The sequence below is a fragment of the Rhyacophila brunnea genome, unplaced genomic scaffold (assembly GCF_057557595.1).
Source record: "Rhyacophila brunnea isolate RB1 unplaced genomic scaffold, BYU_Rbru_1.0 scaffold_16, whole genome shotgun sequence".
NCBI classification, from domain to species: Eukaryota; Metazoa; Arthropoda; class Insecta; order Trichoptera; family Rhyacophilidae; genus Rhyacophila; species Rhyacophila brunnea.
Genome location: NW_028232816.1, coordinates 25,943,325 through 25,960,594, shown reverse-complemented (window position 1 = coordinate 25,960,594; position 17,270 = coordinate 25,943,325). Strand labels below are relative to the sequence as shown.

The following is a 17,270-nucleotide window of genomic DNA, read 5'->3' as shown; positions in this document are numbered from 1 at the left end:
TGAAAAATTTCGGAGCCATCTTTGATGACGTAAAAACGCGTAATCTTGATTGTGCGCCTATGAAAAGAAATAAATCACTGACACTAATTTTATTTTAGTCATGTTAGAAACACTTAAAAATGCCATTAAAAATATTGAAAATAATAGCTTTTATTGTGTCATATTATTACAAGTTTTATGGGTCGCGTAAAGTTGAGTCCACATGGTTGAAATATTGTAATAATTTCTTTTGTTCTTTTTTGAGTGTAATTTGGATTTTTACTAGATTAAACTTTTCAGTTTTATTGAGCATTGTGTTATGTTAGTGATTGTCGTTTTATACTTTATAAAAAAACAATATTTATTTTGTAAGATCTGCGTAATTTAAAAAAAAACATTTTTTTGCGTGAGGTTTTAAAATTTTATAAACATTAAATTGCATGCAAAGATAATATGTAATATAGTTGAAAAGTCAATATTCCATGATTTATATTTTATATTATGTTGTGTACCCGTGTGTGTTTTTTTTTATACTTATGTTTATTTATACGTTTTATATATTCCTTCATAGTAATTCGTAATTTATTGGTAAAACTCGCAATCGTCCTAACTAAAATATAATAATATATTATATTCAACAATCACTAACATAACACAATGCTCAATAAAACTGAAAAGTTTAATCTAGTTTGTCATTCCGTGTGGACGAATCTTTACCACATATTTACGTCTTTCAATAATGAGCTCGATTTATGACTTCTTAAACAATTGGGGTGACACACGACCATGAGTAATAAAAATAAATGACATAATCCAGAACACAAGTTCAAGTACATATTTTTAGAAATATTTCGACGACACATTATTGTTTTCGGTTCGGTTTTTTGGTTGTCTTTTATTCCCGCAAACATGGTGTTGTAAAGATCGCGGTGAATATTCAACTTTACAAGGTAAATCACTCGGCGCACACTCTACGCGAATGAAAATATTTTGTATACCTAGTGCGCAGGCGCTCTAAAATACCGCGTAGATTTGAACTGATGCAATCGTACCGGCGAATCTCAATAGATCGAGAGGGTTCGAAAGATCGATGATTATGAAATTAAAACAACATATTTTTGATAAAGTTATATAGGTGGAAGTAGGCGGATGGATCGGGCTATTTTTTAATAAAATTCTCAATGCTGCATGAAAAATATTTATTGCGTTATCCACAGGTCAAGGTTTGCGTATCTGACTGCTATACGGTCGCCCATGTGTTACGTACTAGCCGTATCCTATTGGAATACGGTCGCCGGGAAAGGGTTAAAAAATGCAGTAGATATATTACAAGAGATATTGTCGCAATTACCAATCATAACAGACCTTTCTGATTTAGTTATGATTGAGGAAATGCTGACGAATATATGCGCTCTATTGTTTTGTTTTGACAACAAAAGATGCATATTAAAGTGTGTCACTCATTTAATGCTGACTGGTATGATTGCTACAGTAACAACATGTGTATTAAATTTACGAAATATGAGCATTCAATACCATTCAGCGACATTTTTGAAAAGCGGCAAACAATGAGTCAAGTAATCACAGATGGCAACATTTTACATGAAAGGTTGACCAATTATAATATTTCTTTGGTCAACCGATTGTCTTGAAAGCCTGCAAGTCAAAGAAATTTGACTCTAGATAGGAGTCTTATACACATTCCATATTAGGATTTTAGAAAGCAGTTCGATTTTCGAATCAAACGATTGTATATATTGTGTTTATATTGGTAACAATTTAATTATTTTCCTTGTCTATTGGCAGCCCTGAAAGCAAAATGGCGGCTCGCATTCCGATTTGAAGTCTATTATTGCTTGGTTTTCATAACCTATATATGCATTTCTGTGTTTTACGTGATTATTCACCTCAAAAATAATGGTCAATGTATTGCTTTTGGCGGCCTACATAAAATTGACAAACAAATATCTCTCCACAGGTAGCTCAAGATTATATTCAAATTCCTGCTTTGATACGATAAATATGTGAATTGTCAAATATAAGTAAAATTTAATCATACACTTGTAGCTGTCGTCGGATCTGTGTGACTCAGTTATCAAATTAATATCATTTATTTATTTAATCTTAATGGTTCACATGCCGTCAGCAGTTTTGAATAATGCTGATTCGGTGAGAAAGGAAAAAAAAATTGTTCATAACATATTCTTTTGAATACAAAATTCACACAGTCAAATTACTTGTTGCGAGTAAGCACCTTTTCACCTCAGTAACATTATATTAAAATGTTTCTCACCAAAAGCCTTGGATATTTATGATTTTATTTTAACTGTGTTGGGATGCGCTGGACCCCCCCTGATGAATTAAAGGTCACGGTGTTCGTCTGCTGGCTTCTTTCGGGGACATGCGTGCTTCATTGACAACGCGGAATTACGGGCGAAAACTGTGTTTTATTTGGCAAAATACATTTTACAGTTACAATATGTACAGTATTCTTTAATCTAAGATGTACAGCGTATAAAATGAATATTTATAAAATAGGTAAATTTAGCTGAATGTCGGCCGTAGCGGCCGACGCCGTCAAAGGTCGCGGACCAAATGTCCCTGTCCCTTTGTTTATCTACGAGGCTTCAGACAACTCTCGAAAACAACAAAAAAAAATATCACCATCTGCACAAATTCTTTCGCTGGAAATGACCAAGGGCGCCTGAAGTTTGTAGGTACTTGGGTTAAGAAGCATAACCTTGGCTGAGTCTGTGGCATTTCTGAGAATTTTCGCTTGGCTCAAAAAATTATTACCTACTTACTAGGTACCTAGTAGGCTAGCAGGTATAATTTTAAAATATTTCTTTGCAAAGTACATCGCGAAAGTTTTGAGTTTTTTTTCTACAGCTTGCTTGTATGTTTAAAATTGAATAAGTAGGTATAAAATTTATAATGATGCTAGGTTTTACTTTGCTTGCTTCTAGAATTAATGTAGGTATAAAAAAATGCAGGATTTTACATACATTAAGGGCTAGAATGATTTCACTTGTTGAAGTTGCCAAAAGGATGACTATAAATTTTCATACATCTAAGCTTACGGGCTATAAATTTGTCTCGCGGTCGATCTGCTCATGTTTGCATGAATCCGCCCAATGATGATTCAGGCCTCATGGCCTTGGATCCTCTGAGGATGCCATGGTTTAGGCGGTAACAATATGCGTGGATACTTTTTCAATCTTGTCGGAGAAAACACCAATTAGGTACTTAGACACTTAACTAGTGTCATAAACGTAATCCGAACCCGGCGTCATCCTGTCCGGTTGGATTTTATTGCTAAGGGTCGAAAGGTTTTTAAACGATCGACACATTTAGAACTTTAAGAAAATTTTTGACGATATTTTAGCTCGGTATATCCGATAAGGAGCTCGTTATAAAAGTGAACAAATGTATAGAAAAAATCATAAACCAAAATGTCAACGAATGTTTCCTCGTTACATCCAAGATCTCGCTATATCCGTGATCGTAATAACCGAGCTCGACTGTATATGTATATATTTAAGTAAATAGACAGGTAGTAGCAATGTCATGACAACAAAAATTAAGTATATATATATAACTGTAGCTTACTTGTTCGAACCCTCCCAATATATCAATAGTGTCCATGGCCGAAGTGACAGGGAGTATTTTCAATTCTTTTCCAATCAGCTGAGCAAGGACTTGAACACTGCTACTTTTCCCACTTGCCGTAGGTCCAACCTAAGTAAACATCAAAATCATAAAAATATGTATTAATACATAACATGTCGTATCTCGTATTATTTAAATTTTAGGGCAATGCACAGTGAAATTCGACACGACACCAGTATGGTTATAAATCGTAACTACCAACAATGTTGCATTTGCACTCGTGTACACTGGCACGACTAGTCGAAATGAAAACTCATGTCCAAAATAAATATTTAAGTAGGATAAACGTCATTGTACATTCAACAACGAAACAGTGATTTTGTATTGGCATTTATAAAAATAAGATATAGGGTACATTAATTATCAGTTTGAAATATACTAATGCACAATGTTTCAGTAAATTGTTGGAAGGATATCTCGTAAACTAAAATATCATTTCGTTATGTCTGCCTCCATTGTCATGTACTGCGGTGATCTGACAATCACAGGGTAGCGGCGGTCGTTTGGACTAACAATAGTAGCGGAAACTTTTTAAGCTACACGCTTCAGTAATATTCATACCAAGCGCTTCCAACTATATTGCATACGACAACATGTTATTTTCAACCAACAATGTTGCATTAACGCTGTGTGCACAATACATTAAGTAAAATATTGTGTTTTGTGAATGCCAACAAATTCGACGTGCTGCATTCGAAACGAGTTTGTATGTGCAACCCATCGTATATAAAGAGTAGACCCAATGAGTTGTGTGAATGGCTAGTAACCATTATTTAATACCAAGTTAAATATTCAGATAGAACAGATAGATTAACTCATCGAATACGTTTGTCCTTGGTAAAAATGTTTTAGTTTTCACTTCCAGATATTTCTTAAGCCTTACAAATTTACATACATATTTAAAAAGATGAGTTTAATTAATTGAAGTGTTTCAATACCTACACAAGATATGAAAAAATACTTAAATTAATCAGATGATATTAAAGTTGTAGCAGGTTTAGTAAACTCTGGCTGATCCACTTTTTCTCCTTTTCTGCCTGTATCCAATGGGTTAACGACTAAAGTTGAAAAGAGTATGTTAATTTGAAATGAAATAAGACATTAATTGATCTGGGTCCACGTGGTAGAACTCCATACTTGATAAATGAGTAGAACCTAGAATATCCGGATTAATTGGCAATGAAGATAGACAAACTTTTTTATTTCATAGCGTAAAAATTTTAGTCAGTTTACTAATGCCAATAATGAACGACATTAATATGGACGAAGCATCTGGAAAAAAAAATGACACTCACTTTTTTGTCGGGTCTGCCGAATGGCACAATCTGTTCTAACGCCATTACAATAAAGGTGATATTGCTATAAATTCCCAATGGTTTTTGTCGGGTCTGCCGAATGGCATAATTCATATTTTAATATCAATATCGTTCGCTCAAATGAACATTGACACTAGAAACACTGTTCTAACGCCATTACACCATCGTGTCATTGGATGCCAATACGAAATTGACGATCGTAATGAAATCAGGATAAATGAGATACCTACTGCTGTATATCATGTTATATTTTACAAGATGCGATTATTTAGAGAGAAGGCAATTCTATTGACTTTAATAATATTCTTACCAGAATAGCCAGCCAATTCATGTTGACGCATTGGATCAACGACTTCAAGGTGGTGAGTTGATTCCTCAAAACAAGTAGATTTTTATCAGACGCCACATTTTTATTTAAACTGCCAGAATTCCGCTTTATCGACGCATCTCCGACATGAATCTTTTCTTCTGTCATATAAAACAGTGGGTGTTCACTGCTCATGGGATATTCGGGATAAAATATCTTTTCGTATATTGTTTTGACATGAGTTTTATCATCAGCAGTTCGCATTCTGTCTATATAGAGAAGTTGCGCCATCTTTCCAGGCTTGATAGCGATCGGGACACTTACATCAGTCAAATTTCTTTGGTTAATACTGCAATCTTTCATAATACCTTCACACCATCGTTGAATATCTCTCAAATTCAATTCCCACGGACTTCCTCTGTGGCCCCAAAGGAGTAACTCTGATGTTTCGGTGAGTATTTTCGAGTTCATGGTGATCATATTTTGCAGGACCGGCGAAGGTATTTTCGGGTATTGAGATGATGTGATAAAGAGGAGATCATCCGACGACAGCGTATCGACGTAGACTTGCGTAAACCGGTTGAGGAACGATTGCGGGAGACCTCTCCTCGAGCCGCCTTGCCGCAGAGGATTCTGACAAGCGAATATCCTCGTGCCCTGTTTGACTTTGAACGTTTTCCCGAGTTCAGGAATAAATATTTCACCTCGATGGTCAAGGCAAGCGTTGAGACCTTCCAAAACGGCTTGCGGAGCAAGATTGAGCTCGTCGAGAAGAATCCAGTCACCGTTTTGGAGCGCTGTAAGAAAAGCACCCTCTCGCCACGCAAATGAACCATCTTCCGTAGGGAGGTCAGCTCCAAATAGGTCACTGACATCCTGCGAAAAAAAAATATTAATAATATCAGACGGGAGAAAGAAGTTGGCTATGGCTATTTCGAAATATACAATAAAAAGACAATAAAAATGATGAGAAAACGTTCAACAATCTGTTGACTTCAGAGTTGTACCATATTAAGAGAGTAATGTTCGCAATGTCTGACGTGCTAATGAAAGTTGTCATCACCTTGGTTAATCTGTTATTTATTATTGACCGTTGAATCGACCAGAGTAAGGACCTCAAGGCCTGAACAAAAACGATGCATGAGTGCGAGTGAGAAAGTATTCGGCACCCTTACAATCTCTGCGACACGCGCTAGAGTAAGATAAAAGATCTACATAAGTGTGAGCTAGTTTCCAAAAGTACCGCAAAAATCGGGGCGAAACGCTTCACATAGCGTCGATAACTTGTGAGCTTGTGTTGCTAAAATTGCTATAGTTTGTGTTAAACATAAAGTCAGTGGTAAATATTTTTAGTTAATTAAGTAGAAAAGATGGTTCTGTGTGTTGTCTTAAAATATGGTAGCCGTACTGATAAGCAAGAAGATGGTATTACGTTTCATAGGTAAGTTGATACATGTTCGTGATAATTTATTTGTATTTGATTATATATTTTAATATCAGTGACCTAGTGTTTCTTTAAAATAACTTAAATTATGGATATCTTTATCTAATGGTTGCATTTTGACCGCTTAAAAATACTATATAACGTAAAAAAATAGAAAATTATATTTTAATTCTGAGCATCTAGTGCGAGCACTTTGGGCGAGCACTAGCGAAATGGTCTATGGTCTCGAACATTTGTAGACAAATGCGTTCGCTCGCCCACAAACCAAACGCAAGGCACGCGGCTTCATTTAGCAATGCAACGGGTGGCGTCTAGATGTATCTATAGTCTAAGAAGGACCTCAATTTTGTTCAATTCAACTTACAAGTTGATCAACTTTATTGGATAAGGTTCCTACTTATCAATTGACTTTCAACTATTATTCAACATACAGTTGAATGACAAAAATCGCCACACGTGGAAATCAATCATAAATAGTGCACATTAAACTTTGTCAGTCACACTTATTTATTTCCATTGAACTAAAAATACAAATTGCAGATGATGCTGGTCAGTTTTCAAAATTCAATCAAACTCCATTTCCAATTTTTTAGCACATTAAAGAACGCATGAAGCACGCAGCTTTGAAGTTTTAACAAAACACATGAAAGAATATGTTAAATCACTCGCATACTTACAGTCTGGTCGCTGAGATTTATACGGAGAATTCTGTGTCCAGATATTTTGGCCAGCGCTGTCACAAGACTTGTTTTTCCGACACCGGGACTTCCCTCCAACAGAATAGCCTTCTTCAACTGCAATCCCCTCAACAGCCTCATCGTATTGATTCCTGTAGTTGGGGCGGTAAAACTGAAGTTGGAAGAGACCTCATCACCGTTTGAAGCCTCACTTCCGGCACCGCACGATATATAGAAAGGATCAATGCCGAACTTCCCGAATACCTTTTCAGCCGATAGTTGAGTGTTACTGTGCAGAAGAAGTCTTCTTAGATTGTCAATCTTTGTGCTGCCGACACTTTCGACTTGTTTTATGACAAATTCAATTGCTTCTTTCCGTACGGCGTTCAAAGAATCTAAACTTTCTGCTCCGGATAACCCTGTTCCGAAGCAATCCAAAAATATTAGACTGGCTCCGTGAACGAACGCTTCGCTTGCATCCACAGAGTTATTTTCAGTAGTGCTGTTGATAAAGTGTACCCAGGATAGAAGATCTCGAATGCTGCACGGAAATCGTTCTCCGATTTTGGTGCCCTTGAACCAATGCACAAAGTCTAATATCTTATGACCAATACCAGAAGTGCCGTCTTCATAGATTCCCAATGAAATATTGGCATCGACGCTTCTTTCCAATACTGCCAAGAGGTCTTCCCTGGTTGTGACGTGATCACACCAGATTTCGGTGAATCTGTTTCTTAATGCAGGCGAAAGTTCCTTTTTACCGTAATCTCCGCCCGGATTCATTGTGCCGATGAAATGAAACCCTTCCGCAGCCGACACCACGCAAGCAGAATCACTTTCAAGGTCCAAGCCTTTCTCGGCCAAAAGCAGCTGCCTATCGGGTTCCAATAAGGAGTTGAGTCTCTCCAAAACGCTGTCATCGGCGAGAGAAATCTCGTCAGCCAAAAATAGCTGTCCTGTCTTCATGGCGTCGATGAGCGGCCCGTCGGCCCATTCAAACAATTTACCATCATTGTTATAGTTTCTCACAGGTCTTAACCCTCCCAAGAAATCGGATCCTTCAGTGTGCATGTGACAGTTCACTGCGAAAAGCTTACTGCTTTTTAATGCAGCAATAACCTGACAAACTGTTGTTTTACCACAACCGGTTTCACCAACTAGCAAAACGGGCTCTTTGAATGTAAAACATTTAGCCACCAAAACTGCCAAACGTCGCATATTAAAAGTCCAAACCACATGTTTGAATTCCTCTACTTTGGAAGTGACGATGGTTTCCAATAATTTCCGTGTAACCGGGGACGTGTTGGTTGAGAGAGTAAAAAGATTCTCAGGATCAACAGTTCTCCTGATATGTTTCTGAAGAACTTCCCGGATGATTTTTCGCTCATCTGTCTGTCTGACTCTTCCCGCAAGCACGAGGTATCCTTCATCCGCAATGTGCTGATCCCAATCGTAATATTTTCCGGCAGCACTGTCAGTATCGGAAGCCACTCTGTACCGCTGTCCCCACCTGAATAGATCTCGGAGAGTGATAAAACCCTCTTTACCTTGGACGGCGGCTGAGCCTTTCCTTCTGGCTTGAAGTTCCGACATGACAGATATGACTTTCTTGCAGTACGATGGCGGCATGTGGCACCTCTGATGCATGATGGTTTCCAACTCGGGTCTGGGAATTTCATCAAAATGCAACTCGACAAATCGGTTTCTAAACGCCCTAGACAGAAGTTTTCTACCTCCGTAAAGTCCAGGCGGATTTTGAGTGGCGAATAGCATGAAGTTCGGATCAGCTTTGACGACTTGTTGTGTTTCGGGAATAAACAATTCTCTGTTATCGTCGAGGACTCTGTTGAGAGCTTCTAAGACATCGCTTGGTGCCAAATTCAACTCGTCCAGAATTATCCAGTAGCCTTTTCGCATCGCTTCCACGAGAACACCTTCCCTGAAGACAAGTTTTCCATTGGCATCAGTCGCGTAAGATCCGACGTATTCTTGCAGATCCGTGTGCTGGTGGTTATTGATTCTGACACAGCGATTTCCGGATGCCTTGGCAATATAAGTGATCAAAGAAGTTTTACCAACAGACGTGTCACCTTGCAGAAGGATGGGCAGTTTTCCAAGAGATATAATCCTGACTAAATCCCTGAGATTCTTTCTCACAGACGGTGTCAAAACATAGTCATCCGGAATTATCGGCTTCAGTTGTCCTTGGCAGATCCAATACCCTTCGAACGGTATGAAATTTTTCCCCTTTGATTTGGGTTCCGGAATCGGTTGCTTCATCACACTTTTTAGATTCTTCTTTCCGAGGACAGCACTGAAATAAAAAGGCATTCTTATTAATATGTTTCACAAATAAAGTGTTAATCCCATAAGTAATGCAGTACTTTAAGAATGATTAAAAGGATACAAAAAAATGGTTTTTGATTAACTTTACATTTTTCATGTTCCCTTGGAATTCAAAAGGGACATAACATGATATCAGATAAAAAGTTACTCCCCATTATCCAACGAGCAAGTAAACATTTGTAAAACGCAAATTACATATACATAACAGTATTTCTGGTCTTCCTTATTGTCGAACAAGAACTTCTTGTCCACGTGTTAAAACTGTGAACTAACAATCCCCTCCAGTGCAGCTAATCGCAATCATCCGAATTTATCATTTCAGTGGTGTACGGATTTATCAATTTACGTAAGTTGAATCTTTTTATAATAAAAATATCTCTAAAACGATCAGGAGTTGGTTTCTTGCAAAGAAGAAAAAGAATTGCATCTAAAAATTTGTATCTAAATTGAATGTGAAGTAAAATGTGATAAACTTAAACATGCGTTAAAGAATATGTTTTGTACATAGTGTACATGGCCTGTTATGTTTTATAAAAGAATGCTCTTCAAACATCTCTTATAGTCTAATACGAGCCTTACACACAAACATGGTACAGGTATAATTGCTCACAAATGCTTACTTCGCTATCATAGCTTCAACTTTGGGATGCGATGTACTGTCCAATTGAGTCAAGAAGCTGAGACAAGTAGTTTCGTAGAGGGATCGGGTGACTGTTCCACAGTTAGCGGTGGGGGCTGCTGCCAGCGCACGGCAAAGCGTACGCAATGAATAGTGAGGGGACTGACCTGAAAATTCATAAACATTGTTTGAACCAATTATATCCAATCTACATTCCTCGCCCAGGTCCCAAATACAACAGTAACTCAATGAACACTTGAAGTTATTCTCTGCACACCAAATTATAAGTACAGATCAGTATTAAGACAACTCCAAGGTCAGTGACCATAGTCCGTTAATCTACATTCACCCACATCCTTCCCATGTGGTTGTAGTAGCTCACATTTATAATTGTAACCACATATATTTTACTGGCGTGGTACGATTCGGCACCACCGACTGGACGCCAGAATACCTGAATGATGGGTCTTTACAACAACCGTTAACCTCGTTTTATCGTACCAAAATACTTTATCGTTGACTAGCTAGTTTGAATCAAAACACTCATACACTTCTTTTGTGACTTTTAAATACATCTGCACGCAGCCCAGCGCATCTATTCTACACACAAGACCATCATCGGCCGCTATCGAGGGTATATATCATATGCATTGAGGTATTATAATTGTTACAATAAGTTAGTTGTAATTGCTACAAAAAAAAGCTATGTTTTAACAGCACCCCTCTTGGCTGTGTGAACTTTAAGGCTGGCCGCGCACTAGGCAGCCAGGCTGCCAACATGATCTTCATATTTGTATTAAAATGTATTCAAGCGAACGCACTAGGCAGTCAAATATCGTTGGCTTATTGTGGCTGCCTAGTGCGAGGCCATAAAAAAATTACCTAAAAATTATCAATTAAATTACGTGGGAACAAATGGTATTAATTATGCGTCAAATATATTATCATCACATTATGTGCTGTCACAGTAAACTTCCGCTACGGGAAAAAAGTGTGTAATGTCGTTTTGCTTGGTATTTAAAATGTTATCAGACTCATGCCCCCCATCCCGTAACACATTTTGTTAACAAACATTGTCAGGATAACAATGAGGTCACCTCACGCGTACCGCGCTACATCGGCAACCGCATGACTCAATGATCTTTATTATGTTCTGCATGCCTACACATTTTCGACTGACATCAAAATGCGCGCTCCGTTTTTATTTTTTTCTCTATGGATTTTCTATTAAATTATTTTGCATGTCTGGTGTTTACGTCTATTATCTATGGTCTGCTGGTTGGGTTCTGTTCAAAATTATCTATGGATGCAAGAACGCAAGTAATTTTAACATACGCAGACGTAGAAATTGTTAAAATTAATTGAAATTACCATTAATGATAATAATTCAAAATACTGATAAATTACAAGTTAAGATAGTGATCATTCAAAATATTCTGTGGAATAACAAAACCATACACTAAATTTGTCGCCGTACCAGTATGTGACAGCACGTGATGTGATCATAATGTAATCGCAGCATTACTTTCACTGTGGTATTAATATTATCCACTTACCGGTGCCATCCATTAACGTAAGCTTAGCTTCTTTTCGTATGTTTATATAAAACTTGTATATGGATTCAAAAATGGAAGGCGGTATAGACATATCTCGCAGATAATCGCCGACCAATAGCATAAGATCATTCCTATCTGTCAACTCTTCGACGTAGAATTCCGTAAAACGGTTCCTCAAGCCCGCCGGTAAGTCTCTTTTTCCCACGTCGGTGGCCGGATTCATGCACGCAAATAGCGTGAACTCCTTGTGCCTCTCTATGACATCATCATCGCCTCTTTCCAGCAGATTTATTGAGCTGTGACTACTTTCAAGAAGACCCGACAAACACTCCAACGTTTCGGCGGACGCCAAATTAATCTCATCGAGTAAAACCCAATGTCCTTCTTTTAACGCTTTGACGAGTGATCCTTCGATGAAAGCGAAAGCCAGTGACATCTGCGATTTTAGTTGTTGATCGATCTTTGCTAACTTCAATCCAAAACTTCGCCATCTTTTCAATAGGATAATTTTCTCAGATTCCGTCGAAGGATCACTAACTTTCCTCAAGCCAGACTTGATTAGATCATCAATATTCGTATTGCATAATCGTCGGACGGCGGCTATTTGACTCTGCGTCATCAACGCCAGAAGAGTCTTCCAATCACTGTTATTGAAACATGTCGAAATGTGTGTTAAAAATTTTGCATTTTTTATGCCATCAAAATAACTTCTGAATAGCGATTCAAACTCATTTCGTATCGGAGAGATGACATATTTTAAATCGACAGGTTTATATCCTCCCAATAAGTCGGAAGAGTCTGACTGCTGATTCATATTGATGACAACTAGCTTATGTCCGGTTTCTTTGGCCAAATATTGAATGGAAGAAGTTTTTCCGGTTCCAGTCTCACCGACGAGCAGTACCGGTTCATTTGAATTGACACAGCACGCGATTCTTTCAAGTAAGCAGGTGGAACGCCGCGTAAAAGAAAACGTAACTCTTCTTTCATGCAAGTTCACAGAAGAAATCGGTACCTCTTTCCTCGGTACAAGTGCTCTACCGACTATCAACGACGAAGGTTGTAAACTGACATTCGGTTTATATGTATTGCAATAATATTCCGCTTTTGTTTCAACGATTCCTAAAAAGGCGCCAATACCGATAGCCAATGGGACTCTAGATTCCTGTTCAGGTACTGAACAAGCGAATATATCGATGGCGTCTTGCAATACTTTCAAAGCGGAATTATGACTGACGACGCTAAAATCGACAACGGCCCTGGTACACCATTTGATGAGATCTCTAGTGGATGTCAGGCGGCCACTTTTGAGGGCTAAGATATCCGAAGTGTCCGCGTGCAAGGTTTTCACGAGCGGTGCGTGGTTTTCATCATTGGTGTTTTGCAATGAAGTCTGATGGCTACCGACAGAGAAAAGCATGAAGACATCCACCATTCGAGACGAAATTGTCTTGAGTGTAGGGAACAGCGTCTCCACGACCGTTACCAGTTCCTGCCTGGACAACGGCTCCACGTAAATTTGCGCCCAATGTTTTTGAAGAAGTGCGCTGGCCGTAGATGTCTGTTTCTGGTATCCACTAACTGTATTCAAAGTCCTGAAATTTAAAAAAAAAAAAAAATTTGATCGATTTATGTTTAAAAACGAGTTCTGTTTCAATTCAATCCCAAAAATCCCGTTTAAAGCGGGACGTCCAGAGACATAATTTTTGTATGAGTGGTGTTCCGTTCACGGAAAAGTCGGACGTCATTGGCAGCCATCTGGTTAACCAGATGGACTAAGAATACAAATTGCAGGTAGTACACATTGGTTAGTTTTTAAAATTCAATTAAACCTTGCCTAAACCAAATCATCATGGTGAAAGTAGGCTGTAGAGATCCGACAAAATTAGTATATTTTTTAAATTCTTACCTAACCAAACCATAATAGATATTGTTCTATTTATAATATATTTAAAATTATGTATGACTTAATGGCATAATTTTAGATATTTTACAAATAGACAAATATTTTTTTTAATACATATTATTCAACAAACACAATCTGCAATTTGTAGTCTTAGTTAGTTCAACGAAAATGAATACATATGACTGACAGTTTAATGTGCACTATTTATGTCAGATCTTAACAGCCTACCCCCACCTTCCGCCACTGCATTACAACATTGGGTTACCTTCCACTCAACAGAGAGCAGAGCCACAAAGCAGGATTTCAATTTGGGGGACTTATGAGTAACAATGAACAAATTCTGCAGACATTAACATACTAAAGCTATCTATTTCAACATGGTTTAAAAGTTAAAACTATTTTATTTTTGTCTAAATATCGAAAAATATTGGGCCGAAATAAATTTAAAAAAGGCTGTTACAGCAAAACACCATATAACGAGCGGCTGTGTAGTATAAAATCAAGCATCATATTGTGGAAATATATTTTTTTTAAATGAAATAAAGATAAAAATTAAACAAACCTCTGAGTCACAAAGAGTTGGAATCCCGGCGCAACCGGGAGAGCATCTCTGTAGCCGGGCACCGACAAAACGTTTCTTTCTAGTAGCGAGCTGAGCACAGAAGCCACATCAATGGCTGCGCAGTCAATATCTTCAAGTAAGAGCCATTGGCCTTTTTGTACTGCCTAAAAATTACAAAATAAAAATTTTAACTGTACTTTTCTTAGTTAGGTAAAAAAATAGTTTAAAATAACCGTGTGACCAATGCGACACAATGACACAACCGATTCTTCAGAGAATTTAAAAGGGAGTCTCAAATTAAATTATTCCTTTTCTTTCTTCTTCTGACCATGTCCGATCCTAATAGGATCATATAAGCCTCCACAGAGTGGATATTTGTATTAAGAGATTTTCGTTTTTACGAGAAAAGGATGTTGGCCACTTGCTCAACTTATTAGGTCCATACTCTGACTCCAAATACAAAACGAAAAACAATATGTGTATTTGTCAGACCCAGGAATCGAACCTGGGACCCACGACATTTTAAAATTATACCAGACTAAAAAAGATGCGTAACAAATTGAGCATAAAATCACACCCAAAGTGTAACAAAATCCCCTGCATTATTGATTGTGTAACATTTAAAAAAAAAAATGGGGTTCTAACAGCTCCGATTAGAAGTAAAAATAGGTAAATTAAGTAGTAAAAACATATATAAGAACCTTCTATTTTTAATAAAGTTTTATTTATAAAATAATAAAAAATATATATTTGGTATTATATTCACTCATGCTGGAAAAAATTATAATAGAAGTTATCTTTTCAAAAATAAATATCACCCAGATACATTATCATCACCTTATGTGCTGTCACGGCGATAAATTTAGTCTATGGTTTCGTCATTCTGCAGAATATTTTGAATGATCACTATCTCTATAAATTCAATGATGTAGAGTGCCAACTCTAATGTATAAGTATTTTGAATTATTATCCTTTATTCATGGTAGTTTCAATTAATTGTAACAGTGTCTACGTGTGCGTATTTTAATAATCTGCGATATTGAATATTTTGAACAGAATCCAACCTGCAGAACATAGAAAATAGACATAAACAGCAGACATAGATAATAATTTAATAGAAAATCACTACCGAGAAATCCACTAAAAACAAAGAACGACGCGAGTCGAAAATGTGTAGACCTGCAGATAATAGAAAAAAAAACGTTCACTGACTAGTGCGGTTCATGATGTAGCGCAATACGCGTGAGGTGACCTCATTGCTGTTCTGGCGATTTCGGCAGATTCTGACAATGTTCCTTTAAAGGTCCAAAATGTGCTACGGGATGGGAGCATCTGTTTGATAACCTTTTAAATACCAAGAAAAACGACATTACACACGTTTTCCCGTAGTGGCAGCTTACTGTGACAGCACATAACGTGATCATAATATATTTGAACCTTTATACATTATTTCTGTTGACATTTAAAATTATTTAGCATACACACGCAACGGTTGCCATTTTTTTACTACTCATCGTAACGAATTGTCTTTTTAAACACCCTGCAAATTGGCAAAGAAATTTCATAGGAGTAGTACTGTGAAGTTATCTGAAAATGAACCTTTAATGCAAAGTCACTGGTGGCCAATGACATATTAAATGGACAACTCACTTCATACCGGCGCGCACGAGAAATTGTGCATGAAAGTCATTCACAGATGTATAGGTAGATGTCACGTGACCATATGACGTATCCATTTCCATTATGCGATACAAGCTTCGAGAATTTATAGTAATATAACCTTTATTGTAATGGCGTATTAGTGTCATGACTCATTGCGTTAGAAACAGATTCTCGGTTACTTACGACTTCTCGGAGATTAGACGCAAGTGAGCCCAGCGCATCACAGGCGACTGTCCAATGGTTTCTGTCATTTAATTGCATTGAATAAACATTATCTTAAAATGGCATTTTATAAATAATAAATAATACTAACACATGAAAAGTGATATCCCATCTTTCTTGGAGTGTTTAGTAGATTTTTTTTACAATTTTTAACTAGGCACATTGGCATTTTGTAACACAATAATAACGGTGGAGTCGAAACCTGACAGTCAGAAATTTTATATAGGCAGACCCAGCGGTGTCGCCAGACCGCTTGCAAGCAGAATGTTCATTTGAGCGTAGGATACCGATATTAAAATATGAATTTCGCCATCCGGCAGACCCGACACAAAGTGAGTGTCATTTTATTTTCTAGATGCTTCGTCCATATTAATGTCATTGCTGGTGGCAAACATAATCAGTGGACCGGTGGTCCTTTTTTTGCTTGAATTTCATACATTTAGGCTGCATCTCTATAGAAGAAGGATTTTTTCATCATGCTAAGAATTAATAATATTGTCTTATTATATTATTTTATACGTCAATGCATTGCCGACTCAAGTAGAAAGCTGATACATTCACAACGACTGGTCCTACTTTTTCCACCCCTCCCGTTGTTGTCTATGGATGACCTGTCATTGTTCTATAGAGTGCTCATACTGACGCGTCTGTCGTGTTCACACAGGGATGGTTTGATTTGAATAGATAAGTTACATGATAAATAATACACAAGCATTAACACACCTTCTACAAATCAATGTTACATATTTTTTGGAAATCGATTTTACCACCGGTTTCATGTGTGAAGGACTACTTAGTCTGACTTTGACAGCTGATGAATAGCAGGAATATATATTATTTATAATTTAATAATACATTTGATTTGAGAATTTTTTATAATTCAATTTGAAACAAGACTGAAAAGTGGCTTTCAAGTCGTTGGTCGTTGACTTTCAAGCTGAAAAGTGGACCACTCGTTGCATGTGCAAAAAGTTATGCTCAGGCTTTATTAATCTAAAGATGGCG

At 37.3% G+C, this 17,270-nt stretch overlaps 1 protein-coding gene across 2 annotated transcripts in view; it reads right to left on the bottom strand.

Annotated features, from left to right (window-relative positions):
* The window catches only part of LOC147074559 (midasin), a 97,649-nt gene that overhangs the window by 65,984 nt on the left and 14,395 nt on the right, over positions 1–17,270 (bottom strand). For both annotated transcript variants that reach the window (XM_085943382.1, XM_085943383.1), the window contains exons 6-11: positions 14,382–14,545; positions 11,914–13,508; positions 10,359–10,524; positions 7,393–9,706; positions 5,275–6,147; positions 3,589–3,717 (exon numbers count right to left, since the gene is read on the bottom strand). In XM_085943382.1, the coding sequence (XP_085799508.1) occupies positions 3,589–3,717; positions 5,275–6,147; positions 7,393–9,706; positions 10,359–10,524; positions 11,914–13,508; positions 14,382–14,545 (5,241 nt within the window). The remainder of the gene's footprint in view (positions 1–3,588; positions 3,718–5,274; positions 6,148–7,392; positions 9,707–10,358; positions 10,525–11,913; positions 13,509–14,381; positions 14,546–17,270) is intronic.